Genomic DNA, 22,691 nt, shown 5'->3' on the forward strand with positions numbered 1-22,691 from the left:
ATATAAAAATCGGAAATCCGTAAATAGCTAAACAACCCAATTTACTTGTTGCTTTCAAATCACGTTTTACGTAAGATATTCATTTACTTCAGTGTTTGGCTTTTTATCGATTCGTCGTTCTTTGGTATGGTTCAGGTCTTAGCTTCTAATTGTAGAACAGTTCGGCCCTGGTTGGCTTACGTGCGTTCTGTCCAATCGTGGTGAGATGAAGTGGAGAGAAAACAAACAAACAATAATAAAAGTTAATTAGACACATTTTGCTTAATTTTCGTGAAAATTGTTGTGAAAAATTGAACTTTTGTATCCATTCGTGCCTGCTAGTGGGAAAGTGAGCTTCCGCTATATAGTTACGAGCCGTGGCGATGAAATTTGCCACCAATTCACAAATTGCAGCCGACTATCCACAAAGGACGAATTCGGCAGGTGCTGCATAATGTGTGATAATGGCCGCAAAAGCTTGTTCATCTAATAGCTAGTTGACTAAATTATCTTTGTGAATCAAAGACAAAATTCTATTTCGTAAATGATGCGACTAAAGCACGGCATGAAAACGTCCGCAATCTTGGAGCAGGGCGCTAAACGATGCCGACGAACGGAAGCAAAACAAGAAGAGTGTCCGAAGAAGAAAAAACTGGATCTGTGGAAAAAGGTATGCATGTACTTTCCCAGCAACCGAAGCGGATAATTGTAATGGTTTCTTTTTAGATAATCGCAATTCTCAAGAAGGTAGAATCAAAACGAACCGGTGAAGATGAACGATTATTAGGGAACCATAAAACATTGGTAAAGCAGATTTTGGAACGAAGAAAACGACGGGTTGAGTATAAAGAGCGAATGCTGGAAACTGAAGATGATCCATTGGATATAGAAACAAAAGCATTAAAGCTGGCACAAGCAATTATAAAGTCTAATCATTTGGTTGTATATACAGGAGCAGGAATTAGTACATCGGCAAAGATACCCGATTATCGAGGAAGTCAAGGAATTTGGACTATGCTGGCTCAGGGGAAAGACATTGGCGAGTACGATCTGTCTCTTGCGGATCCAACATATACTCATATGGCCCTTTTTGAATTACACAAGAGAGGAATTCTGAAACACGTTGTTTCGCAAAATTGTGATGGTTTACATTTGCGCTCTGGATTGCCGAGGTTTTCCCTCTCGGAGGTGCATGGAAATATGTACGTAGAAGTTTGCAAAAGCTGCAAACCAAACGTTGAATATTGGAGATTGTTTGACACTACGCAGCTAACTAATCGGTATCAGCACAAAACAAACCGACGATGTCGGAGATGTGGAAAACCTCTAGTGGATACAATTGTTCACTTTGGGGAGCGCGGGCAACTTAAGTGGCCATTAAATTGGGGCGGAGCAACACCGCACACGGAGAAGACTGATGCTATTCTATGCTTAGGTTCTAGCTTAAAAGTGTTGCGAAAATACACCTGGTTGTGGGCCACAGATAGACCAATGAAAAAACGTCCAAAAATTTTTATAATAAACTTGCAGTGGACCCCTAAGGATAAAGTTGCAACGATAAAAATCAACGGAAGGTGCGACGAAGTGATGCGACTTGTGATGAAGCATTTAAACATAGATGTCCCGGACTACAATCGCCTAAAGGATCCAATCTTTGCTCATGCTACTTTGTTACTGCCGGAAGAACAACATACTGCTTCACAGCCAATGCTCAAAAAAGCTATGAAAGAGGAAACAATCAATGATGGATCCAGTTCGAATGGAGTCGACATAAAAAAAGAACTGAAAAATGAAGAATCAGATACAAAAAAGGAGACAATCCACTCATCCCCGCATCAGCCAGTTCCGTTTCTTCTAGCTCCGCAATCGTTTTTAACGCCTCAGCAAATGTATATCAATAATATTCTTATGCAGCAACACATTGGTTACAATCTCTTGCTAAATGCTGCACAGTTGCAGGTGAAAAATGAGACACAATCAAGTCCGACGTCTCCGACTGCCAAATTGCCCCCACAGTGTGCAGTTCCTCCACTGGTTCCATGTACACCGAACGGTTCTCGGACTATGGGGTCTGCTACGAACCGATTTATTCTACCGAATTCAACATCGCCAAGTAAACAGCAACAACTACCTTCATCTATGAATGTCATTAAAATTGACACTGCCTCAAGTCTATTTGGAAATCTTCGACAAATGCTCAATACAATTGACGATCGCCAACCATCTGTTAGCAACTCAAGTACTAATGAAGCACCTAATACCGGGAATTCACCGATTAACCAAATTCACATTGTAATGCAGCCTGTTTTGCCTACTACTGCCAACGTTCCTAAGCTAATTCCATTAAATTCAACTGTTAAAGATTCAGCCCTCAATAGTGATTCGAAAGTAGCCTCAGCACCATGTAATAAAGACTCTTCGGTGGAAGCAGCTAGTGTTTCCTTGAAAAAATCTTCATCACTCGATGATCCCGAAAAAGTGAGCGAAAAATTGCCAGACTGTATTCTGCAAGATGCTGTATCAGATGAACAAGTGCGCCTTGAAAGTGATACATCAAACTCGGGAAAAGACGCTAGTTCCACGCCAGTAGAAGCCGTGGTCAGTGAAAATGAGGCGATAGATAAAACTGTAGATCCCGTGACGGATTCATCCAAGGAAAATTTGAAACTGAACAATAGCGTTCCTGAACCTAAGAGTCAAGATTCTAACGAAAAAAATGAATGTATTGACCAGTCCGCTACTTTGGATTCTACAGACGGTAAAAAATCTGAGCAATCTTCTGCGGAAGGTGAGTTTTAATTCATGAATCCGTATAAAAATTTAGAGCATTAGTAAAATAAATACGAAGCCATCTTCGTATTCAATAAATTATATAATTTTACTTAAAGCAAAAAAATTACACCAATATTTTTTTTAGATCATTCGACTAGGTCATCATCATGTGCTAATTCTTCAGTTCAACCTCCAAACACGGTGAAAGTAGTCTTGAGTCATAGCCAAGTGTTTCACTTGTACGAAAGCGCACCTAAGTTTATCGACGGTTGTCCCCCTGCGCTTACTCTGATTAGTCCGATAAAACTTCAACTGCCACTCAAATCAGGAAAGGTTACGCCTGTTTTGGCACCTCAACTCAGTGCAGTATCAACGAAAATACTTAGCGGCAGCGATTGTAACAACAAGAATAATCAAACCAAGTTACTACCTGCCAACAGGATTATTTTGGGAGGACAACAATCTCTACCAACTCGGATGTTGACACCACAAACGGCATGCTTGAAAAATTTTCGATTAAATAAAATAAAACCAGTAGACAGTTTAATCAGAAAAGTTCCGGCTGTAGAGAAGAAGGATCCAGTAGGTGATACGGAAACTGTTGATAATAACCCTTCAACAGTGCCAACGCTCAAAACTTCTAATTCATCTACTCTACTAACAAATGGCATTCAACATATGAGAGCACCACTGACACCCAATGGTGCGCTACAGCCGCATTTAATGATAAATGGAATGCCAGCAGTCATTACTACAAATTTAGGATCAAACGCACCAAAAGCTATTCCCGTAAATGCGGCTCAGCGGTTTCCGATAGCGTACGTATTGAATAATGGAATACCAAATCAAGCCGGGAACATTGTTTTACTTACGAGTCCACCACGCACTGTGAGTCCGATTAAGCCATTGTTTCCAAACATCATTCCTACTGCGGTGCAAATATTGAAAACACCAACTAAATCAGTTACGGTAGCTACACCATCTGATAGTAAAATCGATGAAAAATGGACTAAAATAAAGAGTAGTCATACGTTGATCGGTAATAGTACAGATCAAAAGCATCAAGATGGTTCAGAACTAAAATCAGATGAAAGCTTGTCAGCTAGTTCAGAGGTAACTCCGCATAAACAGGATGAGGAACTGGAAAAACCGGTGCTAGAAACTGTAGCCGAAGAGCAGACTGTTCAATCGTACGGCAGAACTCGAAGTTTTCGAATTCGTAAAAAAACTGACTTTCTCAACATAAAACACGAAAAGAAGCGAACTCGAAAGGATAACGCTCCGACAACACCCTCACCGAAAAAAGAACCACAGAAAGTGACTGACGCGGGTGCCAAGCAGGAGCAGCCAGTTTACACATCTGCTGCAACCTTATTGAATACATTTACCGCTTCAACTGCAACTGCAAGTGTGCCACAGCTAATTAAAACACCTTCACCACCACTGACACCCACTACTTCGATGGCTACGACCAATGCGACAGTGACGCCAGAAGCCTGTAGCATACCGGTGCGAAGTTTTCTGACCTTCACACCACCTGGAAGTTATATACAACAATTCGTCACGCCAGTGCTGGCCGGAACAGGTTAGTTTGGCTTTTTTTGTAGTTTAGCTACGTTATTTTGCTAACATATAGACGAGAGGCATAAGTTATGTGGATAATTTTGTTTTTAAGTACATTTTGTTCACTGGTTTACTTGAATTAGGAATTTTATATACAGGTAAAATGCAAGAACCATTTTCTTATTATGACTTAAGAACAAAAACGTTTGTGTGTCAGTACTTCAAAGTACCCACGCCAATATGGGAATATTTCAGCTGCCCTGCATTCTACAATCAGGGCATTGAATATGCTTTCGAATGCTTTAACATTATACATTAACAAGTCGTTATTTTGCAGGCCACTGTCATTGGGTTCGTTTGCATCTACCTTAGATTTCATTAACTTTAGTTTTTAGCATAACGCTGTTTGGAAATCTTTTCGTTAACCAATCATTATTTTATATCTTTTTAGCAGAAACCGCACAGGACAAAGTGAAGCGCATTCTTAGCTATTGCAAGGTACTGCAGAACCCGTGTGCTGCTACGCTGCCACAGTGGTATGATGTCAACTATGCGTACTCTGGATTGCACAGTATTATCCATCCACCCCCTCCTAACGTGAATCTCTGGGGAGGGGCCGGTTCACCCATCAAGTCCGAATTGAACATCGAGTGTAAATTCTGCTTCGAAAACTACCGACAGATAAGCTGCCAGTTTTACATTGCACAGCCGGCAAGGTTTACTGTACAATCCAACAGGCATGGTAAGCTGGTGATTTGCGAATGCTGTGATTTCTCGGACGAAGAGGAAGATAATAACAAAGTGGACGTTGAAGATAAACTGCATTTAGAGGAGGAGAAGCAAGAAGTCGAGGTACAACAAGCAGCAGCAATTGCTTCGGTGTCAACCAGTGGTAATGAGATTAAAAGTGAACCAGAAACTGATAGCGGTGATGATAAGCCTTTACTGGAGAAGCGACATGCTGTGACTGATGTTTCAGATAAAATCCAGAAACATGGTAAAATCGAGGATAAATCATTGACGGGATCGGCGGGCTTTAAAGAGAATACCACCGTGACGACAGGTCATGTCAAGAAGTCTCGTACGAAGCCTGGTTGGTATGGTAAAGGGTATGGTAAGTTAAGAAAGAAGAAAAAGCGTTTCGGATAAAGTAGTTTTGGGACTTTTTTTTAGTTAGTAACAGGTTATTTACTTTACACTATTTTGCATTTTCAACTGATTTCACATTTCGATGTTGTATTTTGTTCCTTTTTTTGTCCCGGTTAGAAACATTTTATCTATACGTCAACTATTATTTAGATTCGGTTTTATTGCTAGATAAGCGAAAACATCGAGAAATATGGTTACAATGCGTCTCTATAAAATTTATTGTTGTTCCGTAAGAGGTTTCAACAAAATTGGTTTACTTAGGACTGTCTCTTCCACTGGAAATCGTTGAGATGAATTGATATATCGAATTCCCGATTATTTATAACTCTTTTTTGGGATTTTCTGAGAACCTTTGATTGACGATTTCGTACTTTGAAAAATTAAACAGAATCACTTCCTGCACATCAAATTTCGATGGATTGAATTCTGTGCAGCTTGTTCTTCCAGCACAGTATTGTGTGGTTTATAATTTTTCTGGAAATATTTTCTCAGTGGAACGAGAGAGAACAAGTCAAAATCTAAATATTAGTCACAAGTTGCAACGTCAGAAGCACAATTGTTTATTTTAAGTGCTGAAAAAGATTGTATAACAATTCCTCGAAAACCATTCCCCAGAAAATAAAACGCCGAAGCTTTTTCCCCAGAAAACAAAATTCCAGAATGTACCAATCACCAGAAAACTGCTACCCAGAAAGTACTAATCCTTAGAAAGTTATTATCCGGAATGAACCAATGCCCAGAAAACTATTTCCCAGAAAATACCGTTTTTCAGAAAACTGTTATCCTGAAACGAAGAAATATGCATTCTAATTTTTTTAACATGCAAAAGCTGTTAAAACTGAGTTTTTGTATATCTGAAATGTATACATATGTGCTTAATCATAGAAAACTGAAAATCGAGCTGAAATCCTGAAAAGTTTTGTGTTTTGCGATTCTATCATTTGAATCAACTTATTATCAACTAATACCTACATTTGTTCTTTCATGGAGTAAATAAGTAAGCGCTTGACACCAGGCCTTAGTCATAAAATCAGAGAACTTTCAGTAATCATTTTTGACTGAAGGAACATCACAAGTCAACCACAAAAACACAGTAGCGAATTGATTTTTGAAGCTCCTTGACCAGAAATCTGAAATACCCCTTCTTATCTTAATTCGGTAAATCTAGTTTATATGGAGGGCAGCCCCCCTGCAGAAATTACCTCTGTATAGGTTCGTTCGTTTTCCTGGGTTGATGCAACATCCACTAGTATATATTAAACGAGCGAAAGGGAATCCGGTTACAATCCCGGAGTTTGTTGAGTATACGTTTGCATTGGCGTGCACACCGGAAACTGTAGTGCCTTTGTAATCATGGCAACATGAATCCTTTCCTTCGAGAAGTCAACAAGAGATATCGGAAGAGTTTTCTTTTCTGTTTAACAGTCATACTAGCCATGGAAGTCTTTCATCGAGAGATATGGTTGGACAGGCTGGTAGAGCATGGTATTAAATTGCTGTGTCGATATTCTCTTCTTGAACTTTGAAAATCGAAGACTGGGGCACGCAAACTCTCAACAGCTTGTACCGAATCCGCAGCAGGTCTCCAAGGTTTAGAGTCTCTAGTCGATAGATCAATGTAGGTAAGAGAAGTCGGAAAATTAGATCCATAACTTCGGGATAAGGATTGACTCTGAAGACTGGGATGACTCGGGCTACAAGGCTGCCGGGTCGGAGGTCCGCGCGTGCTCCAGGTTCGCGCGGGTGTCACGCCGTGGACCTGCCGGCGCTTCTTCCTCAACGCACTCCGAGGCATCCGGCCGTGTGGGCCACCCGTTCGTCCGCTCGCCCGTCGCGCCCGGGTTTATACGCTTCCCGGCTTGGGCTGCAGTCATCGATAAACAGTCAATTCAGAACTGGCACGGCTGAGGGAATCCGACTACCTAATTAAAACAAAGTGGCAACAAGTTTTCAAAAACCTAAAGCTTGATATGTTGAATCAAGGTTTCGCTATCGTTTTTAATTTAGCCTGTGTCTCCTGGACAAATGTCCCCTACTGTCCCAAAAAGTATGATAAATTTATGATCTTTTGAGAAAAGTTCGATCAAGTTCGGTTTAGATCTTGCGGAATGGCAGGTGAATTTTTTTTTTCATTTTTCCGGCTCTGGGGTCAGTTACGCACGTGTTAATTAAAAATGTCGAATAATTTAGAAAGTTAACAATATAATAACTGAATACTAATGTTTTTTTCTGGATACGGTGATGCTAGAGAATAGTTTTCTGGGCATTAGGGCATTCTGGGGAACGGTTTTCTGCTAACTAGTACTTTCAGGGGTTTAGAATTGTGGTAACTAGTATATTCTGGGATTCGGTATTCTGGAGAATGGTTCATTCTGGGGAAAATCCTTCGACACTTTATTTTCTGGGGAATGGTTTTCTAGGAAAAGTCGGACAACCGCTGAAAAATTGCGATTCTCCAATTATATATGAGTTGTTTGAAAATGAAATAACTAAATTCGAAACCAATACTGAACTTTGTAAGTAAACCTCCCGGTTTCTCCACGTGAATTTAAAATTCCACACACAGTCTTCTGTAACTGTACTAGTTTCCGGTATAAAACTTTTTGCTGTCATCGTCATCCGGTGACATTTGAGATCATTTAACTGTATTGAACAGACAAGGACAAATACTCCGTACAGACCGTAGCAGTTCAGAGTGAAACGACTTTATTGTCTCCCGAGTTCTTAAAGTTGAAACCATTTATCTTGTGAAATAACTTGTTTCCTTCCATTTAGCTATAAAACCGCGATGAAACCGAAAATAAATTATTTAGGTATAAGAAATAAGCTTACCGTAAGCTTCGTACATCGTTATGTAATAAGAAGCATAACAAGATTAAAACTGAAGCAGTAGTGTTTAACAGAGTTTCAAACGCTGTGTGTGCGTGTGTTAAAATAGTTCCGCAGAGTTATACGGAACCCGAGAGATTTTGTACATTGTTTGACTATAATATACTAGGTAAGGTACTAAGTGCTAGGTTTGAAGCTGCATTTCGCTAGAAATACTATTGCTAGTGAGAAATAAACATTAAAAGTCATGAAATTGATTATCCTGCTGTTACTTATATCCGAAAAAGCAATATGATGTCCATTGAATTTTAGATTTTTCTAAATTTTCCATGCAATGTCGAGAAAACAGAGAAACAGAGACTTAAACTATTTTTTCAGTGTTTTAATCGTTTACACATTATTCCGATAACAGTTGTAATTTTGCTGATAATCAGTTTTCCAGCTCGAAAATAAAATTATGTTTTATAAATTATATTTTATGAAAAAAAAAAAACAAACTAACAGAACTAATTCTAAGAAGCGGAGTTGTAGCTCAGGAGATTAAAAGTAAATAAGTTTCATTTTGATGAAATGCCATTTTTATCCATTAACCTTGCTAAATGCAACGCAGTGACATAACAGTTTTTCACATAAATTGAGAGAAACAAGCTTTTGAAAATTTCGAAATTTTCAAAAGCTTGTTTCATTTAAAATCAGTCCACGTGGCATGTGGATGGCCCCTTAGTGATGTACAAAGAATATTTACTCCTACAGTAATAAAAAGCAGAGCTCAGTAGACAAACTTGAATACACTTAAGTCTTTTTTACGCGGGGGATGCGTTTCAAATTTGTATGCTGCCGCTATTCGCAAAACAGTCCTACGTATAAGTCCTATGTTTTCTTGTTTTTTGCGGAAATGGGTCCATTTTGGCATGCTCTACAAGAGTAGCCATTAAAATCGGGATTGTGGGAATCAAACCTTACTTTTTCAACGGCTATTCTTGAAAAACATGCCATAATGGATCCATTTTTGCAAAATTTACATAGGACTCGCAACTTTTACATAGGACTATTATGCGAATAGCGGCAGTATGGGACTGCGTAAAAAAACGACAATTTTTAATTAAAGATATAACGAAGTAAACCTTCCTAGAATGTTTGTACCTCGTTTGAATATGATAGTGGTCAATCTAAAGACCAAAATGCAATATTTAAAAATTTCAGTATTCACACCAAAAATTATTTTTTTTTTGGTATTGGTATATGATTATTTTTGGCCTAAACAGAAAACGTGATTGAAATGAATTCAATATCTTGTTCCATTTTTGAGTAATGAAGAAAAGCAATCCGCGTAAAAAAAGACCTTACTGTTATTTAATCAGAAATTTTATATGGATGTGCTGGAAACAAAAAATAAAATAAAAAACAGATATAAAGGTATTGTTTAAGAGAGCGAATATTTAACGCAAAATTCAAAAATAAAACACATCTTCAACCCATTTTCCTCGTCTGGTATCACCTGACAACTGAATTTGTATCCCAGTTCAACAACTATGTTTTCAATTTTGAACTATGAAACTTTTTCATGCGGTTAAAAACCGTATCGATCTCTCACACAATGCAGTTCGTGCCAATTGCTTGATGAGTCATAAGAGTTTGAAGGTCATTTTTTGAGGTAAAATATGATTTTCCTCTTTCTTTTTTTAAATTATTACTAGCCAAAAATGTCGCAGTGTTAAAAGAAAAACGAGGCAATAATACAACTGATGGTAATATAATGGTTATCTGGCGGAGAGCTCTAAAATCCATCAAGAAGCTCCATTAAGAACAAAAAATCAATAAAACTTATTATTTGGTTCTCGAACGGTATATGGGCAATGACACGCACACAATATTCATAATTCAAAATCGTTAGAACTAACTAAACGTTGATAAACGCCTCCTTTCAAATGACCTTCGCAAAAAAACGACATGCATACATTTATAGGAATATGGAACAAAAACAGAAAAAAAATTATCCAAAATCTAACAATTGTGAATTCAAAATTTTACTCCTGAATCTATTTATCTGAACTGGGCCAAACCTAATATATACAGGTTAATACAGATTGATAAAAAAAATCAGAACAGATGTTACTAAATCTGGTCAGAAAGCATTGAGTAATGCATTAGATCATCCATGACATCGTCGCTGCGAATAAGTAAAACGACCCAACAAACAAGCCCATATAGGGACTTGACGCGAGAGCACATGAAGTGGTGGTAGAACTGTTGGTGGAAGAGATTTTTTATTATTTATTTTTGGTTACGTGGGAGCTGCAACTTGATGGTTAACGTTATTCGTTTTCAGTTTCATTTGTTCCCAAAACTTTCACATTTTTTTCGTCTGGGGAGATTTCATTGTTATTGGGGAAATGTTACGATTAGTTCCAAAAATTTTCATTTTTTCACGAATAGTGTGTATCCTTGACCGAAAATACAATGCAAAAATATTAAAATATAAATTACAGAAATTATGTTATATGATTTAGCGCTAACTTTTTTGATTTTTCTGCTGCTTTTTAACTATAAAAGCTTTTGTGGATTGCCTTTTTAGATCATATTTGTTTTCGAATTGCTGAGAAAACGTTTAAGCTCAAACTAACTTCCTGATTTATGGTTTTTTCTATTATATTGGTTTTTTGTGAAAAGGTTTTGTAAAATTTGTAAATTCGACTATTTTACGTACGATCACGCAGAAATCGTACACGAAAATTATTAATAAGCTTACAAAAAAACGCATGGCATAAATTTGTATATACAGCTGCTGCAGTACTAACTCTCAGGTACCAACTAAATTAGGGCAAACTTAAGCAGCAATGAATTGCTTGGTTAACGGGAAATGCATACTGCTTACAACCCATGCTCAGCATATTATAAGCAAAGTCAGTCACTATTATTAGAAGCACTACCAGCAGAATACTTCAAGCCACTCATGTCTATGTTGATCCCAAATTTTAGAAAGCATACGCGTACAAACGCACCCGTGCACGGATACTATTTTTAGACAGATCAATTGGAGTTTATTAACCTTTCTTTCCACGCTCCAATGGAACAAAAAAGAAAACTTTCCAGCGATGAAATGCAGTAAACGTTGCTTCCCGTTATAACGGTTTTCGTCACGCATCAAGACCAATGAAATCGCTTTAGGCAGTGTAGAGTAATAAAAAAAAAGATGAGGTTTAATTGGAGAAACATTTATTTATTAGATTCGTTTTCTCCGAGCCACATGACTGCGTTAAATTTAACCAGTCGGGCCTTTCTGTGCTGAACTATGATCTACAAAACAATCAGCAACAAATTGGATTTGCCGTTGACTATGATGCAGATCAACGAGCGTCCGGATTTAGTATTCTTCGGCACCTTCTCCCTCTCCTTCGCCGGAGTCCATGCCAACTTCTTCGTAATCCTTCTCAAGGGCAGCCAGATCCTCACGGGCTTCTGAGAATTCACCTTCCTCCATACCCTCACCAACATACCAGTGGACGAAGGCACGCTTGGCGTACATCAGATCGAATTTGTGATCCAAACGGGCCCAAGCCTCTGCAATGGCAGTCGTATTGGACAACATGCACACGGCACGTTGTACCTTGGCCAAATCACCACCTGGGACGACGGTTGGTGGCTGGTAGTTGATACCAACCTTGAAACCAGTTGGACACCAATCCACGAATTGAATCGTACGCTTAGTCTTGATGGTAGCAATTGCAGCATTGACATCCTTCGGTACTACATCACCACGGTACAGCATGCAACAAGCCATGTACTTTCCATGGCGAGGATCACATTTGACCATCTGGTTGGCCGGCTCAAAGCATGCATTAGTAATTTCAGCCACCGACAGTTGCTCGTGGTAAGCTTTCTCGGCAGAGATAACCGGAGCGTATGTTACCAGTGGGAAATGAATACGCGGATATGGAACCAAATTGGTTTGGAATTCAGTAAGATCAACGTTCAGGGCACCGTCAAATCGAAGCGAAGCAGTAATCGAAGAAACAATCTGGCCAATCAGACGGTTAAGGTTGGTATAGGTTGGGCGTTCAATGTCCAAATTACGTCGGCAGATGTCGTAGATTGCCTCGTTGTCAACCATAAAGGCGCAGTCGGAATGTTCCAGAGTGGTGTGGGTTGTCAAAATGGAATTATAAGGTTCAACCACGGCTGTCGAAACTTGCGGAGCTGGGTAGATGGCGAACTCCAATTTGGACTTCTTTCCGTAGTCAACAGAGAGACGTTCCATCAAAAGAGAAGTGAAACCAGATCCGGTACCGCCACCAAACGAGTGGAAGATAAGGAAGCCCTGCAGACCAGTGCACTGATCGGCTAGCTTACGGATGCGATCCAATACGATGTCGACGATTTCCTTTCCAATAGTGTAGTGACCACGTGCGTAATTGTTGGCAGCGTCCTCCTTTCCGGTGATCAACTGCTCAGGGTGGAACAGCTGCCGGTAAGTTCCTGTGCGAACTTCATCTACTACAGTTGGCTCCAAATCAACAAATACAGCACGGGGAACATGCTTTCCAGCACCGGTTTCGCTGAAGAAAGTGTTGAATGAATCATCACCACCGCCAATAGTTTTATCCGATGGCATTTGACCGTCCGGTTGGATTCCATGCTCCAGACAGTACAACTCCCAGCAGGCGTTTCCAATTTGGACACCAGCCTGACCAACGTGTACGGAAATACATTCACGCTATTGAAATTAGAAGAAAAAAAATACGTTTTACTAAGCTTTCTTTTTATTTCAGGTGTAAAAAACGTAATGTAAGAAATGTTCATCCCTCTACATAACGGTTCACCAATAAGAAAAATGAGAAAACCGTCCGATTTGAGAGACATGTTACTCTAGCCTAATCTGATTAAAGATCGGATTGCAACGAACAAGCAAATTGGTCTTTTGCCCAGATTGGCTAACATTAATTTAATTTTCTGTTGTCAAATCGCAGTGACTCATGACTCATGCTGCGGCATTTTTTTCTCGAATATGCGCGCTGGCGTGGCACAAACGAAAATGCAAATGGCGTCTGCCTAGAAAATTTCCGGTTACGAAAATCTGCTTCTGAACATGTTTCTAATAAAATTTTAAGTCTTTATGACGATTCTTCAAGTATACATTCTTATTTTAGCATAATAAAGTTTTATGAAAAATTGCAATACTTAATAGAAAAGTCGGCAAGGGCCGAATAGAAATATTACCGGCATGTGAATAAGAAAAAATATTCAATCAATACTGCACAATTCAACAAACTTACCATTTTTACGATTGAAGTGTTTCACTAACGGTAAAAGAATACTTCACAAGTTTCTGAGATTTGCTAATCTTGAAGAACAGATAAGCTTCAACCCGATTTGGTGCAGCTAACTAGGACGCCTTCCAAACTGAGAATGATGCCGAAAAACCGAAGCACCGAACCTTATATGCTGTCGCATGGACCGTTTGGAAAGTGGACTGTTCGGCAGTAACGAACTTTGTCTGGAACAAAGTGCCAGAGAAAGCGAAAAAGGCTATCGGCAGTGCAGGGTTGTTAAATGTTCAAACAATCAATATTAGTATAATTCAATGTATATGTAATATATAATATATCTAATATAATATAATATAATATATGATAATATAAAATAATATAATATAATATAATATAATATAATATAATATAATATAATATAATATAATATAATATAATATAATATAATATAATATAATATAATATAATATAATATATTCGTTCGCTAACTGGGCTGAGGGCCTAGCCCAGTTAACGAATGTCGCTCGCTAACTGGGCTGACATTTCAAATGTCGTCAAATACCGAGGGGGATTTCGATGTAATGGCGCTAGGCAAATCTCCCTCAGCGAAAATTGGTAAATGTTTAAAAACAAATACACTAAAAATCCTGATTGATGAAATGAAAAATAATACATTGTCTTTAGCTTTGCGTGTGCTTTATTTACACTAACCGTTGCTTGGAAACATGTTCTTTCCACAAAATATTTATTTGACCTGGAAACGAGTCTGGTGGATCGCATGTGTGATGACAACCAAAATCCATTGAACTGAAAAAATCGATCTCAATTCACTATTCATGAGCCCCTATCTCGTTTTGACAGCGTTATGCCAAACGCTGATTTTTGACGTTCATCTGCTTTTTAACTGGGCTATAGCCCAGTTAGCGAACGCCCAGTTGAAAAGCAGCCCAGTTAAACAGCACCCAGTTAGCGAACAGTTACTGTATAATATAATATAATATAATATAATATAATATAATATAATATAATATAATATAATATAATATAATATAATATAATATAATATAATATAATATAATATAATATAATATAATATAATATAATATAATATAATATAATATAATATAATATAATATAATATAATATAATATAATATAATATAATATAATATAATATAATATAATATAATATAATATAATATAATATAATATAACATAATATAATATAATTTTAAATTATATTATAATACAAATATAATACAAATTTTTATCCAATCTCTTTGATGACAAAAAAATCATTGTGTTACATCGATCGTATATTTTAATAAATCTATGGTTGTTGCTGGGGAACTGTAAATAACTCACAAAAAAGCGAATTTTATAAAAAAAAACTGAAGTTATCATGTATTAATGGAATTTGATTATTCTTCAAAAAGGTTGAAATTGGAAAAAAAAATTTTTTTTGAAACAACTATTTAGTAAAAATTATTTTTACATTTTCAATGTCAAGAATCAACAGAAAATATTTCAAGTGGAAATTTCATCCTATTTTGATTTAATGTATTCAGCTTTTCACGAACCATAATGGCGGTCGTTGAAACAGACCTATTAACGTATGAATATGTTAGTGACCACTCGTCGAGCAAAATATTTATAAATCGCTGTTTTGTTTGCAATGATAAGTTTTTAGCAGTTGGACAAATCTTCAGTAAAACACTTATTATAAGTTTTTAACTCGTTCGAAATATTTTTTTCATTAGGAATCGGAAGAAGCTGCTGAACATAATTGACCAAAAATAGTAAAAGTGATAAAAAGTCGAAGCAACGAGATGCGATGATTTACAGTTTGGAGGAAACGAAAGCAGCTTTGCAGGGATTTATGTTGCCAGATTCATTTTTCTGTTAACAAACTACATGAAGACTCAAAACTGACGTAAGCAGAGTTGTCCAAAGGAAGGGTAATTTATTTCGAACTTTGCATTATAGCGTTCGCCACATCCCTATGGCATCTATGGCCCTATGGCATGTTTCAAAGGCTAACATCTCAACATATGTGTAAACGAGATAGCGTATCACCACATACATAAGACATACGTAACACTCAAGAAGAAATCTTCCAAAAAAGTTGGTACAAAATTAACTACTCGAATGGTACCACACACTGAATAAAATCACTGTTTGAGTTGTTTTTTTAAGGCACCTGCGCAGCCCTGCATTTGTCTCGTTCCTACTCGAAAAATGCTGCATTGATTTTGTAAACAACTTTTTGACAGTTTCTTAAGGGATTTTGTTATGGGCTCGAGTAGAGCCGCGATGAAGAAAATTCATTCCGTTCATTTTCGTCGAGCAATTCAAACTGGTGTTGGTACCGGGTGATGTGGGGCAAAGAGTACCAAAAAAAATCGCCAGTATTACGTATGTCTAAGTATGTGGTATCACTGCCACTTTTCATACACCTTTTTTGATAAATGACAGCGGGCACAAATGAGTCTGAGCCCAGGACATGAGTTAGTTGTCATTCTCTGTGATTCGGTATAGGGATGTCAATAGCTCGGTTCGCCATTCGGGTTATTCGCGTTGAAAGAGATTTTGAAGGCTGTTCGCACCTACGTGAACTCTCATACGCAATTGTCAAAATGTGCGTGATGACAAAAGCAAAAACATTTCCTTCCTTCTTTTTCGCATGCAAAAACCAAACAAATATCAGCAACACCGTCAACGCGAATTACGGCGCGTGAAAAGCTGGATAAGCGCATATTTGGCTCTCAGTAATGCTAGTTTACCATAATGTTGTTAAACATTAGTAATGCTTATACTAAGTTGATACGCGTTTGGCTAGCTGATACAGAGCTATTTGGTATTAGACAGGCTGAATTAGTGCCAATAAAATGTTATCTTCTAATGCTTAAGGTTACTTGGGTTGGGTGCGTAAAAAGCTAGACAGCACGATTTTTATGCCATCTGAGTAAAAAATACTCGTCTGTAAGTTTCGATTAACGAGCGTGTAGTTTGATGTCATGATGACAGCTTGTCAGTATAGTCGATTTCAATTTTATTCTCAAAGATTACTGACGTTTCTTTTCACTATATGCTGTATCTATATAGCACGATTTTTGCCATCCTGTAGACAAATCGACAATGTACATAATTTTTGAAAAATGACTAAATTATTACACAATTCGATTGTGAAACCCATTACTAGTGTATTATTTTGCAAAGCAATAATTGTCATTATGTAAACAATAATGGTGCAGTAGAAATAAATCGAAATTTGTTCCCATCGCGATATATCCGAAATTGAAAATACGATATTGTCTTAGTTCAATGAATTCGTAGCAGCTTGGCTCAATGAAAAATTATAAGTACGGCAAGGTAAATCAACGGGATTTAGTGTTAACAACTGCATCATCCCAACTATCACCAAGCGGAAACGAATCAACCGTAATCGATACCAGGATGTATATACGAGATTGGCGTCAAGCTTTGCGGACTCCACCTTCATACAGGCTGGGTAACAGAACCATTCGGCTTCAGGTGCATTTGATATGGCCCCTGGCTGTTCTTGGAGCGATTTTGGTACTCCTTGTGTATGTTGTCAGCAATTCTCCATTTTCTGGTGGATCAAGCCTGAATGATTTCGATAAAAGTGCAACGATTTTTTACAATCATACCTATCCTCTAAGTAGTCCTATTATAAGCAATGGAATGCACACATATAGGATAGGAGTCATTGCAGATTTGGACACAAATTCACGTGTCAAAGGGAAAGACGCTTGGTGCAGCTACTTGATGAAGGGCTACCTCAGTTACATTCCTTCAACCGGAAAAATAACAATTTCGTGGGACGAAGGCCAACCGAAGGAACTGAAGTCTAGTTTTGCTCTGAAGGGACGGGGTATGGAACTTTCCGAGTTGGTAGTGTTCAATGGTAGACTACTAACATTTGACGATCGAACCGGATTAATTTACGTGATCGAGAAAGATTCTGTCTATCCTTGGATACTGCTTGTGGATGGAGATGGAAGAACTGGTAAAGGTTTTAAATCGGAATGGGCCACTGTGAAAGATGAGGTTCTTTACGTGGGTTCAATGGGCAAAGAATGGACTACGGCCGGTGGAGATTTTGAAAACAACAATCCCATGTTCGTGAAGGCGGTAACAGTACACGGAGAGGTTTGAAAATCCATTTGCTACTTTAGATCTTGTTTCTAACCTAAGGTTTATTTGCAGGTGTACCACTTTAATTGGGAAACCAATTTCAAGGCAATCCGCAGTGCTATCGGTATTGAATGGCCAGGATACATGATACACGAATCGGGTGTATGGTCTAGTGAATCTCGGCGGTGGTATTTCCTGCCAAGACGATGTTCACGAGAACGGTACAATGAAACACGAGACGAGCATATGGGATGCAATTATCTTATTACTGCGGATGAGCAGTTCCATTCGATAAAAGCAGTAGAATTGAAGCAAACCAACGTGCCGCTTACGCACGGTTTTTCAAGTTTCAAATTTTTGCCACATTCAGAGGATCGTATCATTATAGCTATATCTACGGAAGAGCTAAATGGTAAAACTACGAGTTTTATCAGTGCGTTTAACGTTGACGGTGAAATGCTGATGTCAGAAACGAAAATACCAACGAGCTACAAATTCGAAGGTTTGGAGTTCATCTAGACGCAGACTGGCAAGTCATGAGATAGTTACGCTGTTTACACAAGTTCAAGTTAAGTGAAGGATGTGTGCGGATGTAAATAGTGAGATAGCCAATGTTTAAAACGAGAAGCACGGTATTTTTGTAATAAAATGTATTATGCCACACAGGTTTGACGCAGGTGTCTTTGCCAAATTCCTTTTTTTAAGAGCATGCATCACATGTTTACGGCTCCATAAGCACCAGCTTTCTTTTGTTATGTGATATTTGTTTAGCTAATGTAATTTTTACGCAGAGAATAAAGTGACAATTTTGAGTAATATTGCTACTTCGCAGTCAAAATAATGCTCAGTACTGCTCAAACAGACTGCAAATGTTTTCAATCCTCATTGAGAGTGTCCTAGAGTTAAATAGTTTGTTGACATACACGCGCCATTCATAAAAATGAAGTTGAGGAATTTCTATGGCAGCTCTAAGGCCGAATCACGCAGCTGATTTTTTGAAATTTTCTGAAACATAAGTACATTATTCAGGTAAGAATGATGCTACGAAAACAATAGAGTCGAGTTGCAACGAATTTAAATTTTATAGAAGAATCATTTACGTTTCTCCTTCAACGTATCTTCAGCCTTTTTTCATCATTTACCTTGTCTGATCCAGTTTCTGTTAGTTGCAGATTACAGCATTTTGATTTGCAGTCTCATTTCACAATAAAAAGAACGATGTTTGTCATTCGATTGCACTTTTTCTGGTCAGAAAGAAGTCATCCTATGAAATACTGTGGATATGTATAGTTGCTTCTAAAAGTGACTCCTCTAGTGCTCCATAAGGGAGTAAACACCATTGGGTTCTTTACGGGTGTTTCAATTTTGATTTTGAAATGTTGTATTTGTACTTGAATTAATTGAAAAAATGGCACTGGAAGAGCAAACAGAACGCTGGAAGGTAAGTTTTTATTGTTGATTTTTCAATAGAATGAACGGCACGTAATGGGAATAAACATGCTCTCCCTTCAATATATTTCATTCATTGTTTCTGGTTATAACTTTGGGATTATCCTTCTGACCGGAATGAATACAATAAATCGTTAGCTCAACAAAAATATATATTTTACATATCTTGTTCACACTTTTTATAATGTGTTCTCAGTAGGGGAAAACCCAAAATTATCAACTGTAAGTAGCTGATTGGGCTCCCATTCAGGAGCAATTGGAAGCCCTTTTGCATAATCGTTGTTAGTTGGGAATGTTACCAGAAAATATTTCTACAAATTTACGTAGTGTTTAAAAATTTAACAATACCTTTACCATATTTTTTACTATAATCGCAAAACTGCACTTTTTCAACTCAACTCTCTTTGTGAGAAAAAATACGTTATTTATAAAAACATACGGCATTAGATGAGAAAGGATAATGCTCTTCATGATGAGAGAGTTTACCTCTTTCTCCCTATATATAATATTAAAACCCTCCCCTCGGCAATAAGGATGCCTATAGACATTGCACATTATACATTATTTGAAGCTGTTTATCGCAATCAATGGATTGTTAAAATTTTATCAATTCTGTATTATCGTATGAAATTCAATAATGAACTATATTCCACCAAGCGTCTCCACCATACTATTAACTGAACCATCATGCGTCGCCTTTAAAGCCAACACGTGCCTCAAAAGCCGGTTGTGTTTTTCCCAGAATTGGTCTACTTGTGATCCGAAGTTCATAACAAAACAAGAAAACGAAGAAGAGAAAGATTCTGTTCATTGAGAACAACCAAGTCGCTTGCTCCTCTGGAGCATTGTGGTTGAGAGTGAAATGTTACCCAACACTCTCGTGAGCCTTGCTTACATCCTTGGGCATTTGGGCAGGTCGATCCTTGCTCGCATTCGTGGCTCGACCGTCCTTCGTGGTACACCAGTTGGTGCTTGTGCAAGTTACAGTGAGAGATAATTTTATGAATAGAATAGTGAATTTGAAGTGTAGTAAATAAGGTTTGTATTGTCGCGAAAATGTGTAACTGTATGTTTAGGACATACCATAAATACCATATTAGCAGACGATACCAAGCATTTACACTTATTCACTAAGAGTGATTTTTGACGTAGGAAAGCAAAGGTCAGTTTACAGCAAGCATTGGTTGGCCATTGTTGGTTTATTGGGCACTAAAACTGAACCCTACCCATCACCAAGTGTATGACAGATTCGTCACATGATTTCCGCTTTCGCCGAAATTCGATTTGATTTTATGCAGCTCTGCAAGTACATAGAGAATAAGATGCGTTGCCTCATTGTAATGATTAACTCTTGGTCGTAGCAAATGGTTTACGTTTTCTAACAGCTGAGCTGATACATAGAAAAGGATGAATGAAAATTCGATTTTCTTCTGTATTATATGTGCATTGAAATACACAGAAAGTACACCACAAATGTGAAATGTATACTAGGACGTAAATCAGAAACCGCTGATTTATAGAATATGTCTATGACCTCCTTAAAAAATAAATCTAGCAATCAATCTTTGATCTCTATAATAAGCCAGTTCAATCACCTGAACTGTATAGAGTGAATTTGCTTTTATAGTGTTAGTTCAAGCCAGGTAAAAATCGCAAATTTATTTTACGACAGGTCTTCGGTCAAAATTTGGAAACAAATAATTTATAAAATATAAATTAAAATCTTCATGAAATTTCTAAACATAATATACAAAATCGGTTCCTTAGAATAAGACTATTTAAATCATATTCGTTTCGACTAAAGAAATCTGATGAACTTAAGAAACAGTAACATAACTCATATTTTTACAAATAATAATCTCTGAGTTTATTTTAAGAAAAATACACGATCACTACCGTGGAAAACTGCAAACAAATGAAAAGTGCAGAAAAATCCACAAAACGGTCTTTGTTGCAAAGCTTACTTTTTTCTTAGCTGACGCGAAGTTCATGGTTAAATCCTAAAATTTATATGCTATGCAACTACATGGTTGTCTGGCACTTGCCAAACAAAACATAATACTAATGTGATAAATTATATGTATATGGTTTCAACCTTGAAGCCTGTACGGAAGCCAAACTAAAAATTGTCAGAAATGAAGCATAAGGTAAATTGGAAAAGGCAAAACAGCACAGTCGTGGCATTAAACTTCAAATGCGGTAATAGCAAACTAGTAGCCGTCATACTCGGTACGTGGTTAGAGAGTAAGCATATACTCTCTTTTATCTATATGAAGAAATGTATATGTTATGTCCATAAAATAGGTTCAATTATTTCACGTACTTATTGAACACTAGACGATAGTTGGAAAACTACGTTGAAGCACTTAATGCAATTGGAATTTTTTTTATCAAAGATACCTACAAGATATAAACTGAACTTCCAATCCTGAACCGTTCTACGAAATATCGTACCAAAAAGAACGGGTACTAGGGTAGACTGTTTACCGCATCAATTTGGATAAACTATTCCTACAGTTTATGTCGGTTGTGACTGATGGGGCGTAAGTACCTGAACAGTGCTTAGAATTTTGTGTTGGTACGCTAAATGGGAGTAGAAGAAAACATTGTAGGTATGCATGTGGCTAAGCGTTACATCGAAAGATTTTCAAGTAGTTATTGAATATACGATAAATTATGTTGAAGCTGATTTGAGTTTCTGTCATTCTACAGATCTTCTTTCAGTTAACAAGGCATAACATTTATATTTTATATTTTTCAAAGACTTTATTCAGCCTATTATCAGTTGATTCATTAGTTCAAAGCAGCCAATAGTTCCACTTCGTTCTTTTTTTTCGTGTAAAGCTTTATTGTAAAAAATCCATTTTTTTATCAGCGATTCATTGCTTCTCTTGGAAAACAGAGAAACAGTCAACTTCGTGCATGTCTTTTTATTCTAACGCTCGTCGAAATATCGGTGTATTTCGGTGCCGGCATAAATTTGTAGTCAGAACAGAAAATCGAAATTTTTGTTTAATTTTGATGTTTTGACACCAAGCAGTTTATGTAATTCGAGTGTACCAAACCGAAAGCGCTATTCAAAATAATTTGAAAAATTATTTCGTCTGTATTCTTTCAATGTGCTCTTTGATAATAAGTTTTTCATTGTATATATGTATCCATTAGGGTGTCCCAAAATTGCACAAGTCTGGAATCCCGGGGGCTCACCCTCCAGATGATAGAAAATGGTGTTACGAACAAACTTTTGTTCGGCGGCAGCTCTAGAGAATGATGTTTTCAACTGGCCCCGATGACTTTTTTGAAAAAATCGGTTTTTATTTTCTTTTTTGAAAATGTCCAGTTATTCAATTTTCCATGAAACCTAATCCTTTTATATTTTTTACAGGTTCCTTAGGGTCCAAGCTGTTAGGGAAAAATTCGTTTCGGATTGATTATCCTCAGTTTATTTTTCTAAAAAAAATTTCTATCGTTTGGAAATGAGATATTTCAAGTATACTTTGACATTCAATCAATAAAAGTGGGTATT

At 37.3% G+C, this 22,691-nt stretch overlaps 4 protein-coding genes across 7 annotated transcripts in view; 3 read left to right on the forward strand and 1 right to left on the reverse strand.

The window, feature by feature from the left end:
• The first annotated feature begins 210 nt into the window (after positions 1 to 210).
• On the forward strand, positions 211 to 6,116 carry LOC129730354 (uncharacterized). 2 transcript variants are annotated; one of them, XM_055689633.1, is made up of 4 exons: positions 211 to 649; positions 706 to 2,767; positions 2,897 to 4,336; positions 4,766 to 6,116. In XM_055689633.1, the coding sequence occupies exons 1-4, from the start codon at positions 524 to 526 to the stop codon at positions 5,461 to 5,463; spliced, it is 4,326 nt and encodes a 1,441-aa protein (XP_055545608.1). In that variant the 5' UTR covers positions 211 to 523; the 3' UTR covers positions 5,464 to 6,116. The 2 variants fall into 2 exon arrangements, with proteins under 2 accessions (XP_055545608.1, XP_055545609.1); XM_055689634.1 differs by having other exon boundaries at positions 4,769 to 6,116.
• Positions 6,117 to 11,491: 5,375 nt separating this feature from the next.
• On the reverse strand, positions 11,492 to 13,726 carry LOC129732226 (tubulin alpha-1 chain-like). The gene is made up of 2 exons (XM_055692879.1): positions 13,566 to 13,726; positions 11,492 to 13,006 (listed from the first exon to the last, which is right to left on the reverse strand). Exons 1-2 carry the CDS (start codon positions 13,566 to 13,568, stop codon positions 11,657 to 11,659), a joined length of 1,353 nt encoding a protein of 450 aa, XP_055548854.1. The 5' UTR covers positions 13,569 to 13,726; the 3' UTR covers positions 11,492 to 11,656.
• Positions 13,727 to 16,604: 2,878 nt separating this feature from the next.
• Positions 16,605 to 18,577, forward strand: LOC129732227 (apyrase). Its single transcript, XM_055692880.1, has 2 exons — positions 16,605 to 17,731; positions 17,789 to 18,577. The coding sequence occupies exons 1-2, from the start codon at positions 16,907 to 16,909 to the stop codon at positions 18,233 to 18,235; spliced, it is 1,272 nt and encodes a 423-aa protein (XP_055548855.1). The 5' UTR covers positions 16,605 to 16,906; the 3' UTR covers positions 18,236 to 18,577.
• Positions 18,578 to 20,103: 1,526 nt separating this feature from the next.
• The window catches only part of LOC129732225 (tetratricopeptide repeat protein 39C-like), a 38,426-nt gene continuing 35,838 nt past the window's right edge, over positions 20,104 to 22,691 (forward strand). Inside the window, exon 1 of one of the 3 annotated variants that reach the window (XM_055692875.1) lies at positions 20,104 to 20,203. The gene's annotated coding sequence lies outside the window, so the exon portion shown is untranslated. Of the gene's footprint in view, positions 20,328 to 22,691 lie in introns of all 3 variants that reach the window. The other 2 variants (XM_055692877.1, XM_055692876.1) reach the window with 2 other exon arrangements.

This window comes from Wyeomyia smithii, chromosome 3 (genome assembly GCF_029784165.1).
Source record: "Wyeomyia smithii strain HCP4-BCI-WySm-NY-G18 chromosome 3, ASM2978416v1, whole genome shotgun sequence".
Taxonomy (NCBI): Eukaryota; Metazoa; Arthropoda; class Insecta; order Diptera; family Culicidae; genus Wyeomyia; species Wyeomyia smithii.

Bases quoted from the DNA above. Each gene is read 5' to 3' on its own strand.
- LOC129730354 (XM_055689633.1), top strand. From the start codon at position 524: ATGATGCGACTAAAGCACGGCATGAAAACGTCCGCAATCTTGGAGCAG. The intron at 650-705 runs GTATGCATGTAC...GTTTCTTTTTAG, and splicing joins AACTGGATCTGTGGAAAAAG to ATAATCGCAATTCTCAAGAA. The intron at 2,768-2,896 runs GTGAGTTTTAAT...TATTTTTTTTAG, and splicing joins TGAGCAATCTTCTGCGGAAG to ATCATTCGACTAGGTCATCA.
- LOC129732227 (XM_055692880.1), top strand. From the start codon at position 16,907: ATGAAAAATTATAAGTACGGCAAGGTAAATCAACGGGATTTAGTGTTA. The intron at 17,732-17,788 runs GTTTGAAAATCC...GTTTATTTGCAG, and splicing joins CGGTAACAGTACACGGAGAG to GTGTACCACTTTAATTGGGA.